The sequence below is a fragment of the Hydra viridissima genome, unplaced genomic scaffold, assembly GCF_058129835.1.
Source record: "Hydra viridissima isolate aposymbiotic clone 2 unplaced genomic scaffold, HvirCarnegie_v1 scaffold_14, whole genome shotgun sequence".
In the NCBI taxonomy this organism is placed as follows: domain Eukaryota; kingdom Metazoa; phylum Cnidaria; class Hydrozoa; order Anthoathecata; family Hydridae; genus Hydra; species Hydra viridissima.
This window is the reverse complement of record NW_028324313.1, coordinates 5,423,304-5,437,971: the sequence shown is the minus strand read 5'-3', so window position 1 is coordinate 5,437,971 and position 14,668 is coordinate 5,423,304. Positions and strand designations below refer to the sequence as shown.

Genomic DNA, 14,668 nt, shown 5'->3' with positions numbered 1-14,668 from the left:
GTTTTACAGCAAAGTGGCCGCAGAAATCAGCGAGCCATGCGAGTTTCCGACAAACTCTAAATTTTCACCCGTCAACAAAAAAATTTGTTAAAATGGCTGCCCACAGTTTTAAAACAGAAACTCTGATCACGTGGTATTAGTTTAAACTTTTATACCATTTGTTTAATAAGACTGTTCAGGATAAAGTAACTACTTCACGCGTTGACAAATTACTAAAGGAAAAGGTAAAGGAAATTAGTTGTCGGCACGAACAGATTTTCATCATTTTTTCAAGATAAACATTTGTAAATTTTTTAAACTTTTTCCGTGTAAAAAAAGTCTGTGAATGATAAAATAGACCTGTAAGGCTAACTTTCAAATGACTAAAAAAAGTATAGCAAAATACAAAAAAGCTTAAATAAAATTTTTTGTCAAGATTTGGTTTCATTCAATTCCTTCGTCCTTCATTCATCAGCCTTTATTTTGTGTAATTTTTTAGTATTTTCTCCGATGTCGCCATTTTTTGCCTCGACTACTCTATAAGCTCCATAATATATATTCCACTCTGCATTATTTTTTTAGCAGGTGTATTTTCTAATGGAATTTTTTACAATTAATTTGATAAAGCAAAACCTTTTAAAAACTTATTCATTTTTATTATAATTTGGCAAAATGCGGCCAGATATTTCATGTTTTCGTTTTTCATATTTCATATATTTCATTTGTCATAAAAAGCACATAATAACCCATTTCTTTTTGTCAAATAAAATTTAGTTTATATATAGCTGGTAAATCATGTTATGTTAATATTAAATACTTAGTAATTCTTGCGGTTTGCCATAAATTGGCCTTGCTAAATTCTTTAAAACTGTGAAAAATTATTTTTTCTTTATTGTATTTATATTCATTTTATGATAAGTTATTTATCCTTAACTGTATATATTTCTGTTTTTAAACATAAAAATTGAAAACTTTATATTATTCATAGACTAGAATAATATATTTATTGCTGTAGACTAGAAGTCTACAGCAATATAGTAGATGGAGTCGTTCCTTGGAACCATTGTGCTCTAGGTAGCTACAAAACAAGTTGATATTTTGCATTATTTATTATATCTCAAGTTATGCATCTACTAAAGTGGTTAAGTAAATTTTAATTTCTATATCATCATCAGCGTCATTTCTTAAAAAGAATGTCTAGCTATATAAAATTAAGCTTAAAACCTGGTTCTATTGCTGTTATCTTTAATAACTAAAAGGAAGTTGATAAGACTGGTTAGACGAGACCAAACATTTTCGATGAATCCGACAGACTTTAATATAATTTAATTTCTATTGTTTGAAACAAAAGATTTGTACCAATACGCAACAAGTATGGTTTGCAAAAAAAAAATAGGTTGCACGTACATCTCTTATTGGTCCATGGTAAAACTCAACATAATACATTTAAAAATTGAAACTTCATAAATGTTCATAAAAAAAAAAAAAGTTCAGTAATTATAGCTTCTCCTAAAATACACAGAAAATCAGATGTAAAAAAAAATCAGATTTAAGAGAAAGTGTAAAAGATAATAACAGTTTAACTTCTCATAGGTTGCACTCATAACCAGACACTAGATAATCGGTATCGTATAAGTCGATACCGAGAAGAATGGTCTCATATCGCGTGGTATCGCTAATATACTAATGTCGATACTATCAGTACCGGTTTAATACCACTCGATACCTAGAAGGTCTCGTATCGTGTGGTATCGCTTATGTTCCAATGTCGATACTATCAGTATCGCTTCGATACCAAACGATACCGATAATAAAAAGAATCGTATAGTATCGCATGGTCTCGACTCGAGACTCCCAATAAAACAAAAAAACAAAAAGTTAAAATGTGACTTATTGAATTTTTTATAAACAAAATACAAGTACAATTGCTTTTTAGAGATTTAGTTATTGTTTTTTAACAATCTACAATACTTTGGCTATCGTCCATTTGTTGTTTTTTCCTTTGCCGTACTTTCGTTGGTATTTTAGGATTTTTTTCAATTAATATTGACAAAGATAAGTCTGATTCATGTTCTATATCACTTTCATTTTCTTGTTCGATGGGCCATTTTTTAATGTAATTTTCAAGAGCGGAATAGTTCTGCATTATAAATACAAGCTTATCTGCCTTGTCACTATCGAGATTGTATCTACGATCAGGGATGACAAGGCCAGAAGCAGAAAATGCTCTTTCAGATGATGCAGAGGTTGGTGGAGTTGCCAACCAAGATCTTGCAACACCCGAAAGGATAAGAAATTCCGCTGCATGCTACTTCCACCATGCTAAGGTGTCAGTTTTTCCAGCATTTTTGGATCTTATTGTTTTTTGGTATTCTTCCATTTCAAGTTTAATAGGAGGGTTTTCGTGTATATGATGTGAAATAGTATCTTCCTTATAATATGCTAAAATAATATTGTACTCATTTTCCTCCCAACCTTGTGCATTATCAGCAACGGAATCGTTACTACCGTTGTTATTACTGGAGCTTGAGACAGACAATGAAGAGTTCTCAAAGTATTCTTTGGTTGTGGGATGGTTTTCAACCAGTTTTTGAATATGTTCATCGTCAACATCAAGAAGATGTCCACGAAAAAATGGATGAAGGTAATGTCCTAGTGCAAATGCGGGTAATTTACGGCCTTTGTCTGGGAATCTCTTATTTAGTTCTGATAATAAGTCCTCCAAGAATTTTTCTACTAATTTGTTGTTTCCATGACTAACATAATTATTTTTTTCTTTCTCGATGAAGTTGATGAGTGCTGTTACTTTCCACAGTGACATGTCAATTCGGATCTCTGTGTCAGAAGATAAAAAAACTGATAATTCTTTAACAGATTTAAGCACTGGAACAATAGCTTCAAAGAGTAGGAACTGTTCATCTGTAGGTAGTACCTACTAGGTACGGTTTTCTTCCAATCATCACCTTCTGTATCGCGTAAGTATATGAGTGGAACCTTCAGCCGAAGCATGACGTGCAGCATATCGTAATGGCTGTTCCATCTCTTGGTTACTGTGGAGGGTATTTAGAGATTACTCACATACCCAATAAACTGTGTGTTATTGATGCCTGATCAATAACACACAGTTTATTGGGTATTTTTTTTTTAATGATACCCTGGTATGAGAGTGTGTTATCAAGTGCTTTTGCAATGTTGATACCAGTGTGTCGCTCTTTGAATAGGCACACTTCTAATGTAAATTTCTTTAGGGCAAAGTCTGGCGAGATATAATGCAATGTCACGGGCATGTATGAATCATTTGCCCTTGATGTCTAGTGGTCGGTGGTTATGGCAACCTGATTAAGATCTATGAGCTCTTTTTCCATAACTTCATGCATTACTCCTTCAGTGTATGGTAAAGCTGAGGGAGTTTAATTTTTGAGAAAGTCGTTGAATGTTTTATTGTGGCATTTGGTAATATTTTGTTCATAAACCTCTTAAAATTTTCAGAATCAGCAAAACTGAACGGCAAGCACTCAGTAGCAATCAAAGTAATGATGTCATGATCAACTACTAATTGACGCCGATCTTGAAGTGGCCACTTTTTTGTAACCGCCTTCTTCGGGAGAGTGAGAATTTTGAAGGGTACATCATTTGAGGATCCAGAAGCACTTGCCTCGATTAGGTTTAGTTCTTCATCTACTTGTAATCTCCGCTCGTCTTCTTTTTTTTGAAGTTCGATGAATAACTTCCTATGTTGTATTTGAATATGCTTTCGCAAGCCAGTAGTATTGGCTTGCTTTGTTGCAAGCTTATTTCCACAAGTTTTACACAGAGCAGATTCTCCTGAAAATGTAAAATACAGTTTAATAACAAAAATGTCAAATACAGTTTAATAACAAATAGAATAGTTTTACTTTTTTATTATCATTTTATTTTACTTTTATTAAAAACAATAGAGCCGGGACGCTTCAAACTCACTTGGGGCCTGACGCAAAATTAAGTTTTTGGGGCATTTACTGTAAATTTTACCTCTATAAAATGTCATAAGAGTTAAATAATTTCAAAAAAATTATTACCAAAAAAAGACGCTTTGATAGGCGTGAATTCAATTTTTTTTTTTTTACAATTAGTATGAAACAAAAACAAATTTAGAGTGGGCTAGCATACAACCTGGCCATCAATTTAGCACATTGTGCTTGGCAATTTATGAACTATTGCTCCACCAATTAAATTAATTTTTTTTTAAATATTAATAGTTAATAAACAATGATAGTTATAACGTAAAGATGTAAAAAAAACCCTGCATTTTTAGTTAAAAAAAAATTTAAAAAAGTTAAACTCTCATGAAAGACTTGGACCTAGAACTCCGTGCTTATACGCCATAACTTTATCCGCTTGGCCACGCAAAAAGTTAAGTTACTAAATGCAACAATAATTCTGCCGGTAATAAATTTTAGAATTATTTCCCGACATTGCCGGCAATTACCTTTTGAGAATAAAGTATAAAAAATACTTAGTAAGTAGTGCTTACCTATATTTTTCTTGAAATAATCCCAGATTAAAGATGCTGTAAAAGGCATAACGAGTGAAGATTAGTTTTCTTTAACAACTAAAGTATACTTATGTTTAATTGTTTAAAACTAAAGTTTAGTTGTTGAATGTTGAACACAGAACAAAGAGAGAATTACGATACCACGAGAGATTTAGTTAAAGTAACGATACCAAAAGAGAAATTAAAATATGAATGCGATATCACACAATTAACTAAATTAAAATAACTGTAGTGACTGTTACGAAATCAATTCCCTTTAAACAATCATTTCTAATAAGCGTTTAGAATAATCATTAACGATTGCATCACAAGCAATTCCCTTAGGAGAATTATATGAAAAACTCTAGTTAATGATAGTTACAAAATTAATTCCCTTTGAACAACCATTTCTAATACTCGTTTAGAATAATAATTAACCATTGCATCACAAGCAATTTTCTTTGGAGAATTATATGAAAAACACTCTTTAATGATTGCAAAATTATTCCCTTGGAGATTATATCCGCACAGAAAATTTTCGCTTGAATGGAATAACGACATGGAAAATTACACATTGCAGGGGCTGATCCAGGTCATTCTTCTAGGGGGAGTTGTCGGACCAAAAAAAATATGAAAAATAAGGTTTGCGTTTTTTCAAAATAAAACAACTGTTTCATTTGATATTTAGAATGATTTTAGAAAGGTTATAAGATAGTTAGTAATATTAAATATATTGAATGGTTATATAAAATTTTTTAATTTTTTCTTATTTTTTTAATTTTATCAATAATATTTTGAAGTTTGACGTTTTTTAGGTAGGGGAAGGGGGTAGTTACCCCGAATACCACCCCCTCCCTTACCTTTTTGTCCGCCCTTACACACTGTTTAACATAATTTAATAATTTGTAAAAACTTAATACAGAAATAAATGTTGAAAAAATCTTTTCTTTCCTTTTAATCACGGTAGAAAAAATTGTAATAAGGATAACAGATGAGAAATTAAATTACAGAAGTGATACCACACAATTATTTAAATTAAAACAAAGATACCAGATGAGAAATTAAATGATAAACATGATGTCATACAACCAGCTTAGAGAACTTTTTTTTAATAATAAATGAGCCATATATATGTATCTTGTTAATTATACGAATTTACTATTTCAAATTACAAATCGTTTATAAAAATAACATGGAAGTTCTCATGATGACCCGAGTTGCAATAGCAAATGATACTATCGGTACCAAAAATACCAACTTTTGATACTAGTATCGATATCGATACCGTAAGGTATCGCACCGAGATCAAACGATACTAACATAAACGATACTTTCGATACCAGTATCGCGTGATCTCGAAGTCGATACTGTAAAGTATCGCATCGAGACCAAGCGATACCAAACGGCACCAACATCAACGATACTTTCGATACCAGTATTGCGTGATTTCGATACCGATACTGTATGGTATCGCACCGATACCAGACGAGAAATCGAGACTCGAGACCGATTGTCTAGTGTCTACTCATAACAATACTTCTTGCTGTTACTTATGCTTATTATTACAATTACCACATATCCACCATTGACAATTGAAATACTGAATCCAAGCAGTCATAAAATTTTTTTTCCAGTTGCATTAGCATATTTTACAAGTAACTTTTAGTTGCTGATTGACGACACAAATGAAAAATCTGCATCAGAGTTGTCTGATTCTTTCACCTTTTTAAAATTAAATTTTCTCTGCTGTTTTCCTTTTTTCACTCTTCATACCAATATCAACACTTTTGTGCTTGAGCGAAAATTGTGAGCAAGAATCTCAATATCTGTTAGGACAGACAGTAAAAAGTAAGGATCACTAAATGCATGTTTAATAGCCACATTACAATTGATTCAAATATTTTAACGGTATTAGTTATTGTTGCTGCACTGACAAAAGCAAAGCCAAAAATGGATGCTTAATCAAACAGAGTAATAATTTTTCCTGGGTTGCCTTGGGACCACATTCTAATTTTATGTTCATATTTTAACACTGATTGGTTTCATAAAACGTGCATTTAAGAGGTGTAGTCGACGAAAAACATGTGATTGGAGGCACAGCAAAACCACTCCGTTGTCTATTATCATGCCGTTCGCTTAAAGTTTTTTTGTACACTGTCCTCCAAAACTAAGGGAACTCTAAAATAAAAAGTTTTTTCAAGGAAAGAAAAACGCTAAAAACCTTTGTAAAAGAGTTTTAACTTAAAAACCTTTATTAGTTACTATTGCTAATAAATGTGGAATACAATACTGCTCAAAAATTTAGCACACATTAGATTTAAGTTGCGTTTTTTTCTTTAAAAATGAAATAAAAGTAAAAAATAAAAAATTCAAGGTTTTTTAAAAAACGAAAAATATTTATTTGACTTTTTAAATTACATTAAGAGAAAAAAAACTAAAAAAAAAAAATGTCTCTCACTAAATATCTTTAATCAAAGTTAATATATAAAAAAAAGTTAAAAAAAAGCTGCTCATAAGTTTAGCACACCTGAATTTAAGTTTGCTTCAATAGCAAGATCAATAAGGGATATGTCGACCATTGTTCTTTATGCACAGTTGACATCTTCTTTTAATTGAATCAAAAAGTTTTCGGCAATAATCAGTTGATAAACTGTCGAACGGCTCTTTCAAACTTTCCCTAAGATGTTCAGCTGATGTTACGGGAGCTTTAGTGAGTTTGCGGTCCTAGGCAGTCCATACATTTTCGATTGGATAAAGGTCAGGTGATTTAGCTGGCCACTGAAGTACCTTAATGCTGTTTTCTTGAAACCAAATAGTCACCGTTTTCGCCATGAGACAAAGAGCGTTATCTTGTTGAAACTGCCACTCCGACTGATTGCTAAAAATGATATCTCTAGTCGGGATTAAATGATTTTCAAGCTTTTCAATATATTTTTGTTGATCCATAAGACCATCGGATAAGAAGCAGAGACCTGGGCCGTCATAAGTGATGCAACCCCATATTCCTACCGAACCTCCACCACCTTGTAGTTTCGCAAAATGAAGCGACTACGAAACATCTCATTACAGTGTCTTCGGATAATCACGCTGTTCTTTCGGTTAATAACTGTAAAGTTGGATTCGTCACTGAATATTATTCTTCTTAGTTCATAATAAGTCATTTTCAAAATAGCTCTACAAAATTTGATAGGTTTTAACCGATCAGTTGGTTTAAGCAATGGTTTTTTAGCAGCAACGTAGCATCAAATTTTTCGATCAATCAATCTTCTTTTTACAGTTTGTTTTGAGATATGATTTTTTAGAGCCAAGTTCACTTCTTGTGCAATCTCTTTGGCTGAGTATTTAGGGTTTTTTCTTGCAATTCTATAGATACTATTATCATCGGTGATACTTGTGATTCTTGGTCGTCCAGATCGGTTTTTGTCTGCAGCAGTACCAGTTTTTTCAAATTTCTGAATTGTTCTGAGTACACATGAATGAGATGCAGACTTAAGAGTTCGAGCAATTTCAGAGCTGTTGAAACCACTAAGGTGTAGTCCTACAATACGCTGTTTTGTTTCAGAGCTAATTGATTTTTTTCCCATCTTATTGGTCACATTATAGACAAAATTTAAGCGAAAAATACAAAGTTTATTTCAAATGAGGTAATACATGCTATGCATATCTTAGAAACTTTTGTTCAGTTTTGTTTAAGTAGAAATGGATAGTTAAATTTATTTTTTAATAAAAATTTGACGTCAAAAAGTAAAGAGCGGCATTTAAAAGACAATAGAAGTGCAAGTGTGCTAAACTTATGAGAAGCTTTTTTACACCGCTTTAATTAGCGATCTTTGTTTAAGTTAAAAGCAGATGGTAAAATTAACCTAATATTTTTTTCTATTTTTTTTTTCTATATAAGGTATGTTTTAACTAACTGTAAATAAAAAAAATTGAAAAGGCATAAGAAGTTTACCGCCTAAAAATTCAATTTAAGGAGAAAAATGAAACTTAAATCTTATGTGTGCTAAAATTTTGAGCAGTATTGTATATTCTTGTTTCTTTCTCGTTTATATTTCTTATATTCTCACTTATATTCTCTTGTAACTTTTTTTTTTGAATCAATCCAAAACAGTATAAAAATAGTAATATTTCATAACAAACGGAAGTTTTATCTTAATATTGTTAAATATTAGAACAGAACTGCAATTTAATTGCATACTGTTTATTACGAATTTAGGTTTTAATTAAGAATAAGGAAGACGTAATAGTTAATAATTAATCTTTTATGTTAAATAAAAAACACAACAAATGTTGTTTAGTTGACACGGTAAAAGTTTCAGCTGAAAGGCGACAGAATGGCACGTAATAAACGTAAGTGTTTTCAAAGAAAAAGTCATTCATAATTATAATGCTAGAACAACACAAAGTAAATTGTGTAAAATGTTGAAAATATCAAAACGAATATAAGTCGATCAGTTAATTAATATAAAACCAATGGAATTGCTGAAGCTGAGCACTTAAGTAGAGGATAAAAGAAAAGTACGCAAATACGTCTTTCCTATGTATTTGTTGACCATGTGTAAAGACAAAGTTAGGGTTAGGACTATTGTAGTTGTAATGAAAACAATAACAGTAACAATAATTATTGTTATTGTATCAACTTAGTTTAGAAACAATAACAATACTTGTGATTTAGAACTATTGTAATTCTGTAATACAATAACAATAAATATTGTATTGCAATTAATCTTTATAAAACAATAACAATATCTGAAAAAAAAGTGTATTGTAATGACCCACTTCAATAACAATAAATATTGTATTGTAATTCGTCTTTGTAATACAATAACAATATATTGTTATTGTAATAAAAAAAATTATTTTATTGTCAAAATTTAATAAATGTTTTAGTAGTCCAATTGCCGACTATATACCCTTGTACCCTTGAAATAGGGTACAACTAATATTTAATGATTGATTCTATTTTACTAAAACATAATGGGAGGGGAAAGGGGTGCCAGAATGGTAAATTGGACAACTTTAAATAGTTAAGCTATCATCAGACAGGCAATATTTTGCGGCAATTTAGAGCTTAGAAATATATAACAAGATAGGTGATGCGAAATCTAAATATGTAAAAAATAAAATTTGCAATATATTTCAAATCCGTAAATAAAAAATAGCAAAAATAATAGTAAGTTCGTCAGAGATGAATATAAATACGTTAAAATCTGTTAGCTTTTCTACTTTAATGTAAAGTAATACACTACAATAGTTATTGTAACTGTTTTCATCAAAACAATACAATAGCTATTGTAATTTTAATTCATTAAAACAAAACAATACAATAGTTCTCGAATTTTATTGTATTGTTAGAAAAAAAAACAATACAATACTTATTGTAATTGTTTTTCATCACAGCAATACAATACCAAAAAAAAAATTTTTTATTGTTTCTGTAATATCACAATACAATATTATTGTATTGTAATGTGTAATTGTATTTAATTTTTACAATTACAATTACAATAGTCCTAACCCTAGACAAAGTAATACATCGGCTTATTAATATAAAAAGTTAATAATCTTACAAGAAAGATAAGGCAAGGAAGAGGGGTATGGAAATTAAAAGTTAAAACGACAAGTTGGCAATCCATAAACATCCAGCCAAAATAATTTTAATTCCATTATTATAATTTAGCTATTAACAATCACATTTTGAGTACAACATAAATAGATAAAACACTTAAATAATAACAGGGGATTATATAGGAACTAATCAATATTACTACTACTATAATATTACTACTGATAATGATAAAGTTAACAAATGTAAACCTATTATTCTCATTAACATTAACCCTTTACTGGCCAAGTTATGACAATATATGATAAAAAGTATCATTTTTTGTTGTATAACCAATTTAAATTAACAAAATATATTGTTGAAAAAAAAAAATCAAAATTTTGTAATTTTAGTAAAATTTGGGTTTGATGCCATATCATTGGTCATGCATCATTGGTCAATTAAGATAATATGGGTACAAAAATTTATGAAACACTTTCATTGAAATATACACATAAATACATATAAACACAGCAAACAAATCGGCTCTACTTCAAAAAGCATGTTTATTTAATATATCTAAGAACTAAGAAAACTCTAATTACAGTTTTAATCAATTGTGAAAGTTGACATAGCATCACGATTGGCTACCAAGCAAAGGAAAACATTACACTTTGCATCATCATTCTGCTATACCTCTGCTATAACTTTGCATCATCATTCTGCTATAACTTTGACACACTCTGCATCATTTTTTATCTTTTTGTGGTTTTGGCCTGTGTCCAATCTGATCATATCTAATATCATTAATAGGAATTGGTATGGCTGGTTTCTTTCTATTTTTTTGTTGGATCTTCTCAACACTGCTACGTTTAGCTGGTCTTCCCTTACCCTGGGTTGCCTTTGATTTATTGGTGTGGATAAGAGCATTTGAAATATCTATTGTAAATTCTGCCAATGCTTGGTGTTTGTTGATTGGAAAACCTAACTGCTTATAATGCCGTTTGTATAAAATCCAGGCATTCACTTTGGCCACATCTACAAAATGCCAAAACGCTTTGATGTACCACCGTTGTATTTTTTATTCTGAGCGGTACAGGGCAATTAGCATATCAGCTAGGTCTACACCTCCCATGCATTTGTTGTATACTGCCATTATATATGAGCACGCAATTGCCTGTTTTTCTTTTTTTTTTTGCTGCACCAGAGGTATATGGTACTCATAGGTACTATGCCAAAACAGTTAGATACTAAATGAACAATACTGTTGTCTAGCCATTTTTCAAAAGTTAGTGAATTTTTATCAATATGATAATCAAGTGAACTTCTATCTTGTTTCTTGAGTTCTTTTGATGGTATTATTGGGCACCCATGTAAACAACTTGGTCTGATGGTACCTGCAGCTTTTATTCCAATACATTTGAGATATAGGATCAAATCAAGTGTGGAAAACCAATCATCAAAAAAAACAATTTTGTCTTCATGTTTAGGTAGTTCCTTGCACAAATAAGCCACTGATCGAGCACTTGCATATAAATGACCATACTCTGCTAGTATTGTATTTTCCTTTCCAGCATAAAGGTAAAAATCGTACATCATTCCAGACCATCCAGCTCTGACCATGTTTTTAAAGCCCCATTTACGTGGTTTTTTAGTATTATACTGTCTTATCTTTGAGTATTTAGTTTTTGAAGGTATTATTTGTTCATCAATAGCATGGAAACGTTCAGGTTCTAAAACAATGCATTGCTTCCGGATTGAGTAAATAACACGTGCAATTTTGAACAACTTTCCAGAATCTTCAGAAAAAATCATGTTGTTTACAAAGTGTAGATTTTGCCGCAACAGTTTATACCGGTTTCTCGACATATTGTCAGCAATTAGAGGATATCGAAGAGAAGTGGACCAATTACAACTGTAGGCAGGTAATTTGACTAAACCCATCAACATTTGCATCCCAATTAACATGGAAATTTTATTAACAGTGGTATTGATGGACTTCCCTAATTTTTGTGTGCTGCACAAGTTTGTGTTTTCAACAATCAACTGCAATAACTCATTGGTAAAGAATTGTTTGAAATATTGAAGAGGTGAGCTTATAACATTCTTAACCGCTTAAAATCTTTTAATGCAGTTAGGTACAAGAATGATACAGAGCTATCAAAAGAGGTATGGAAATTAAGAGAAAAAAACTTCACACCTTTTGTCAGACGGAAGATTATTAAAAAATGCAAACCATACAACCCAGCATCAAGAGTTTGTAACCTTTGTTTGAACTAGAAGTTTCAAATTTTGATGTATAAAGGAGATAGCCTACTTAATACAAGGAGTGAAATGGTCTCGAAGTGCAGACACAAGAATAAGTTCCTTATTTCCTCATTTGATACCGAAGATTAATCCTGGTTGGTTTACTCTACATTTACGTCACGTTATACTTTTAAAATTTTGTTTCCTTGGAGTCATTAGAACTCACGCCACCGTAATTATAAATGTAATTTTAACGTTTAATTTTTAATTTTGTAATATATGGCTGATGATTGCCGTTAGGCATGAAACTTAAAGTTCCATAATAAAAGTTTTTTCTTTATCGTTTTTAATTATAGTTGTAAATCGCTCTGTTTTGAAATTTACATATAATCAAAATAAATTTCCTAAACATCGAGCACTTTTCAACGAACAAGAGCTTTGTATTATTTTAATACAACACTACATCAAACGATATATATATATATATATATATATATATATATATATATATATATATATATATATATATATATATATATATATATATATATATATATATATATATATATATATATATATATATATATATTATTTATATCTATTGTAAAAAATATCATTAGATGAATTCAACTTCAAAAAATCAGTTAAATTTTAACTAAATTTCATTATCAAATGTAATTAAATCTAAATAGTTTACGGAAATTAAGCCCTCATCGGAAATTGCATCGTCATGGTCTTCAGCGCTTTCACTACCCCCTTCGCTCTAACAAACTCTTTAATGGTACTTGTGCAATGATATCAGAAATTAATATACCAGTTAGTCTACATGCTGATTTACATTTCTAAATCTCTTTGTAATCTGGATACATTTTACAATTTTTGATAACAGCTCCTTGTCTAATGTTTTGATACTGTTGTTTACTTAAATTAGAATCCAAAATTAGCTCTAATGCTTCTTCGGCTGCATAACGTACTGTTTCTTTTTTTGGTGAAAATACAGTTTTTTTAATTTTAGTTGGCCGAGATGGACTTGTGTTCAATTCTTTTAGAAACAATGCTAAATCACGTTTCTTTTGCTGACGTGCAGCCATACCTGCTGTTTGTAATATAAGAGATGTTTCGTGTAAATTATCCCGGTGTTTCGTTAAAAAAGTTAGTCGTTAAAAAAGTTTATTAAATGTGAAATCTGCGCATGCGCAAAATCATTAAAACTTTTTTAACGCCTTACGGCGTTAAAAAAGTTCGCCCATTAAAAAAGTATTCAAAATGGTACCGTCAACCGGGGTAACTTTGGTCGCCGGGGTGACTTTGTTGACCGGGGTCAATTGTTGATTTTTTTTTTAAATTCCTAAAATTTAACAAAGATAACATGTTTTAATTTTGTTAGAGATACCAACAATATATATCGACTATTATATTAACAATTTTGGTATACCAACAGTTTTTGTGAATATAGCACAGTTACTTCGTAGACTACATTGAGTTTATTTTGGCATCTTTTGACACTTCTGATACATTTGAATTCTTAGCCGGTGAAAATGCCGAGGAAATATAAGCGAAAGCGTGGTTCAAGAGCATATGCAACTTCATACAGTCAAGAAACGTTGTCCAATGCTATAAAAGAATGTTTAACTGAAAGAATAAGCGTGAGAAAGGCTAGTCGACAGTTCGGAATATACGCTTCCCGTTGGCTTCAACCGCTGGACGTTGCTGTTTTCCGTCCGCTAAAGATAGAAATGCGCATCAAAGAATCAATACCAAAAAATCAGTTCCTCGGCCTTCTTGCTCTACTGCAACGTCAGTTGAAAAGCGATAATTTGAGATCTGACTTCAAGGCTATTGGAATATTTCCCTTCAATAAAGAAATGGTCATGAAGCGTTTGCCACAGGTTAACAAAGACATTGGAGGAGGTACCGGTAGTACTGTTAAGGAAGTATTCAATTAAGATATAGAAGGTCTATTAGTGAAACATTGTGGACAGAATGGGAAAAAAAATCGCACCAGAGGGAAAAAGATCACACCTGGCAAAGCGATAACACCGCAAGATCTGGTGAATAACACAACTCCTACCACATCAAAGAATAACAATAACACCAAGAATAACAGTAACACCAAGAATAACAAGAAAAGGGCAAGAGTTGAACAAGTGTCATCATCCTCAGATGACGATAATGACCTACTAGAAAATGACTTTTAATGACTTTTGCACAATAACAGGGAGCTAGTTGCAAAATTTTTTGTCCATTTAAATGTTCTTTTCATGTTTCTCTAAGTGCTTAAGGACTGATGACTTTTTAAAACTCCAAAAAGTGACCAATGTTACCCCATAGCAGGGGTATTATTGATCAAACATGATAAAAACCTGGGGTAACATTGGTCTCTT

At 31.2% G+C, this 14,668-nt stretch overlaps 1 protein-coding gene and 1 pseudogene across 1 annotated transcript; both read right to left on the bottom strand.

The window, feature by feature from the left end:
• Positions 1–1,928: 1,928 nt before the first annotated feature.
• LOC149879019 (uncharacterized) lies at positions 1,929–4,545 on the bottom strand (annotated as a pseudogene).
• A 3,189-nt stretch (positions 4,546–7,734) lies between these two features.
• Positions 7,735–8,076, bottom strand: LOC149879018 (uncharacterized). Its single transcript, XM_090071260.1, has one exon. The coding sequence runs from the start codon at positions 8,074–8,076 to the stop codon at positions 7,735–7,737; it is 342 nt and encodes a 113-aa protein (XP_089927386.1).
• Positions 8,077–14,668: the final 6,592 nt, after the last annotated feature.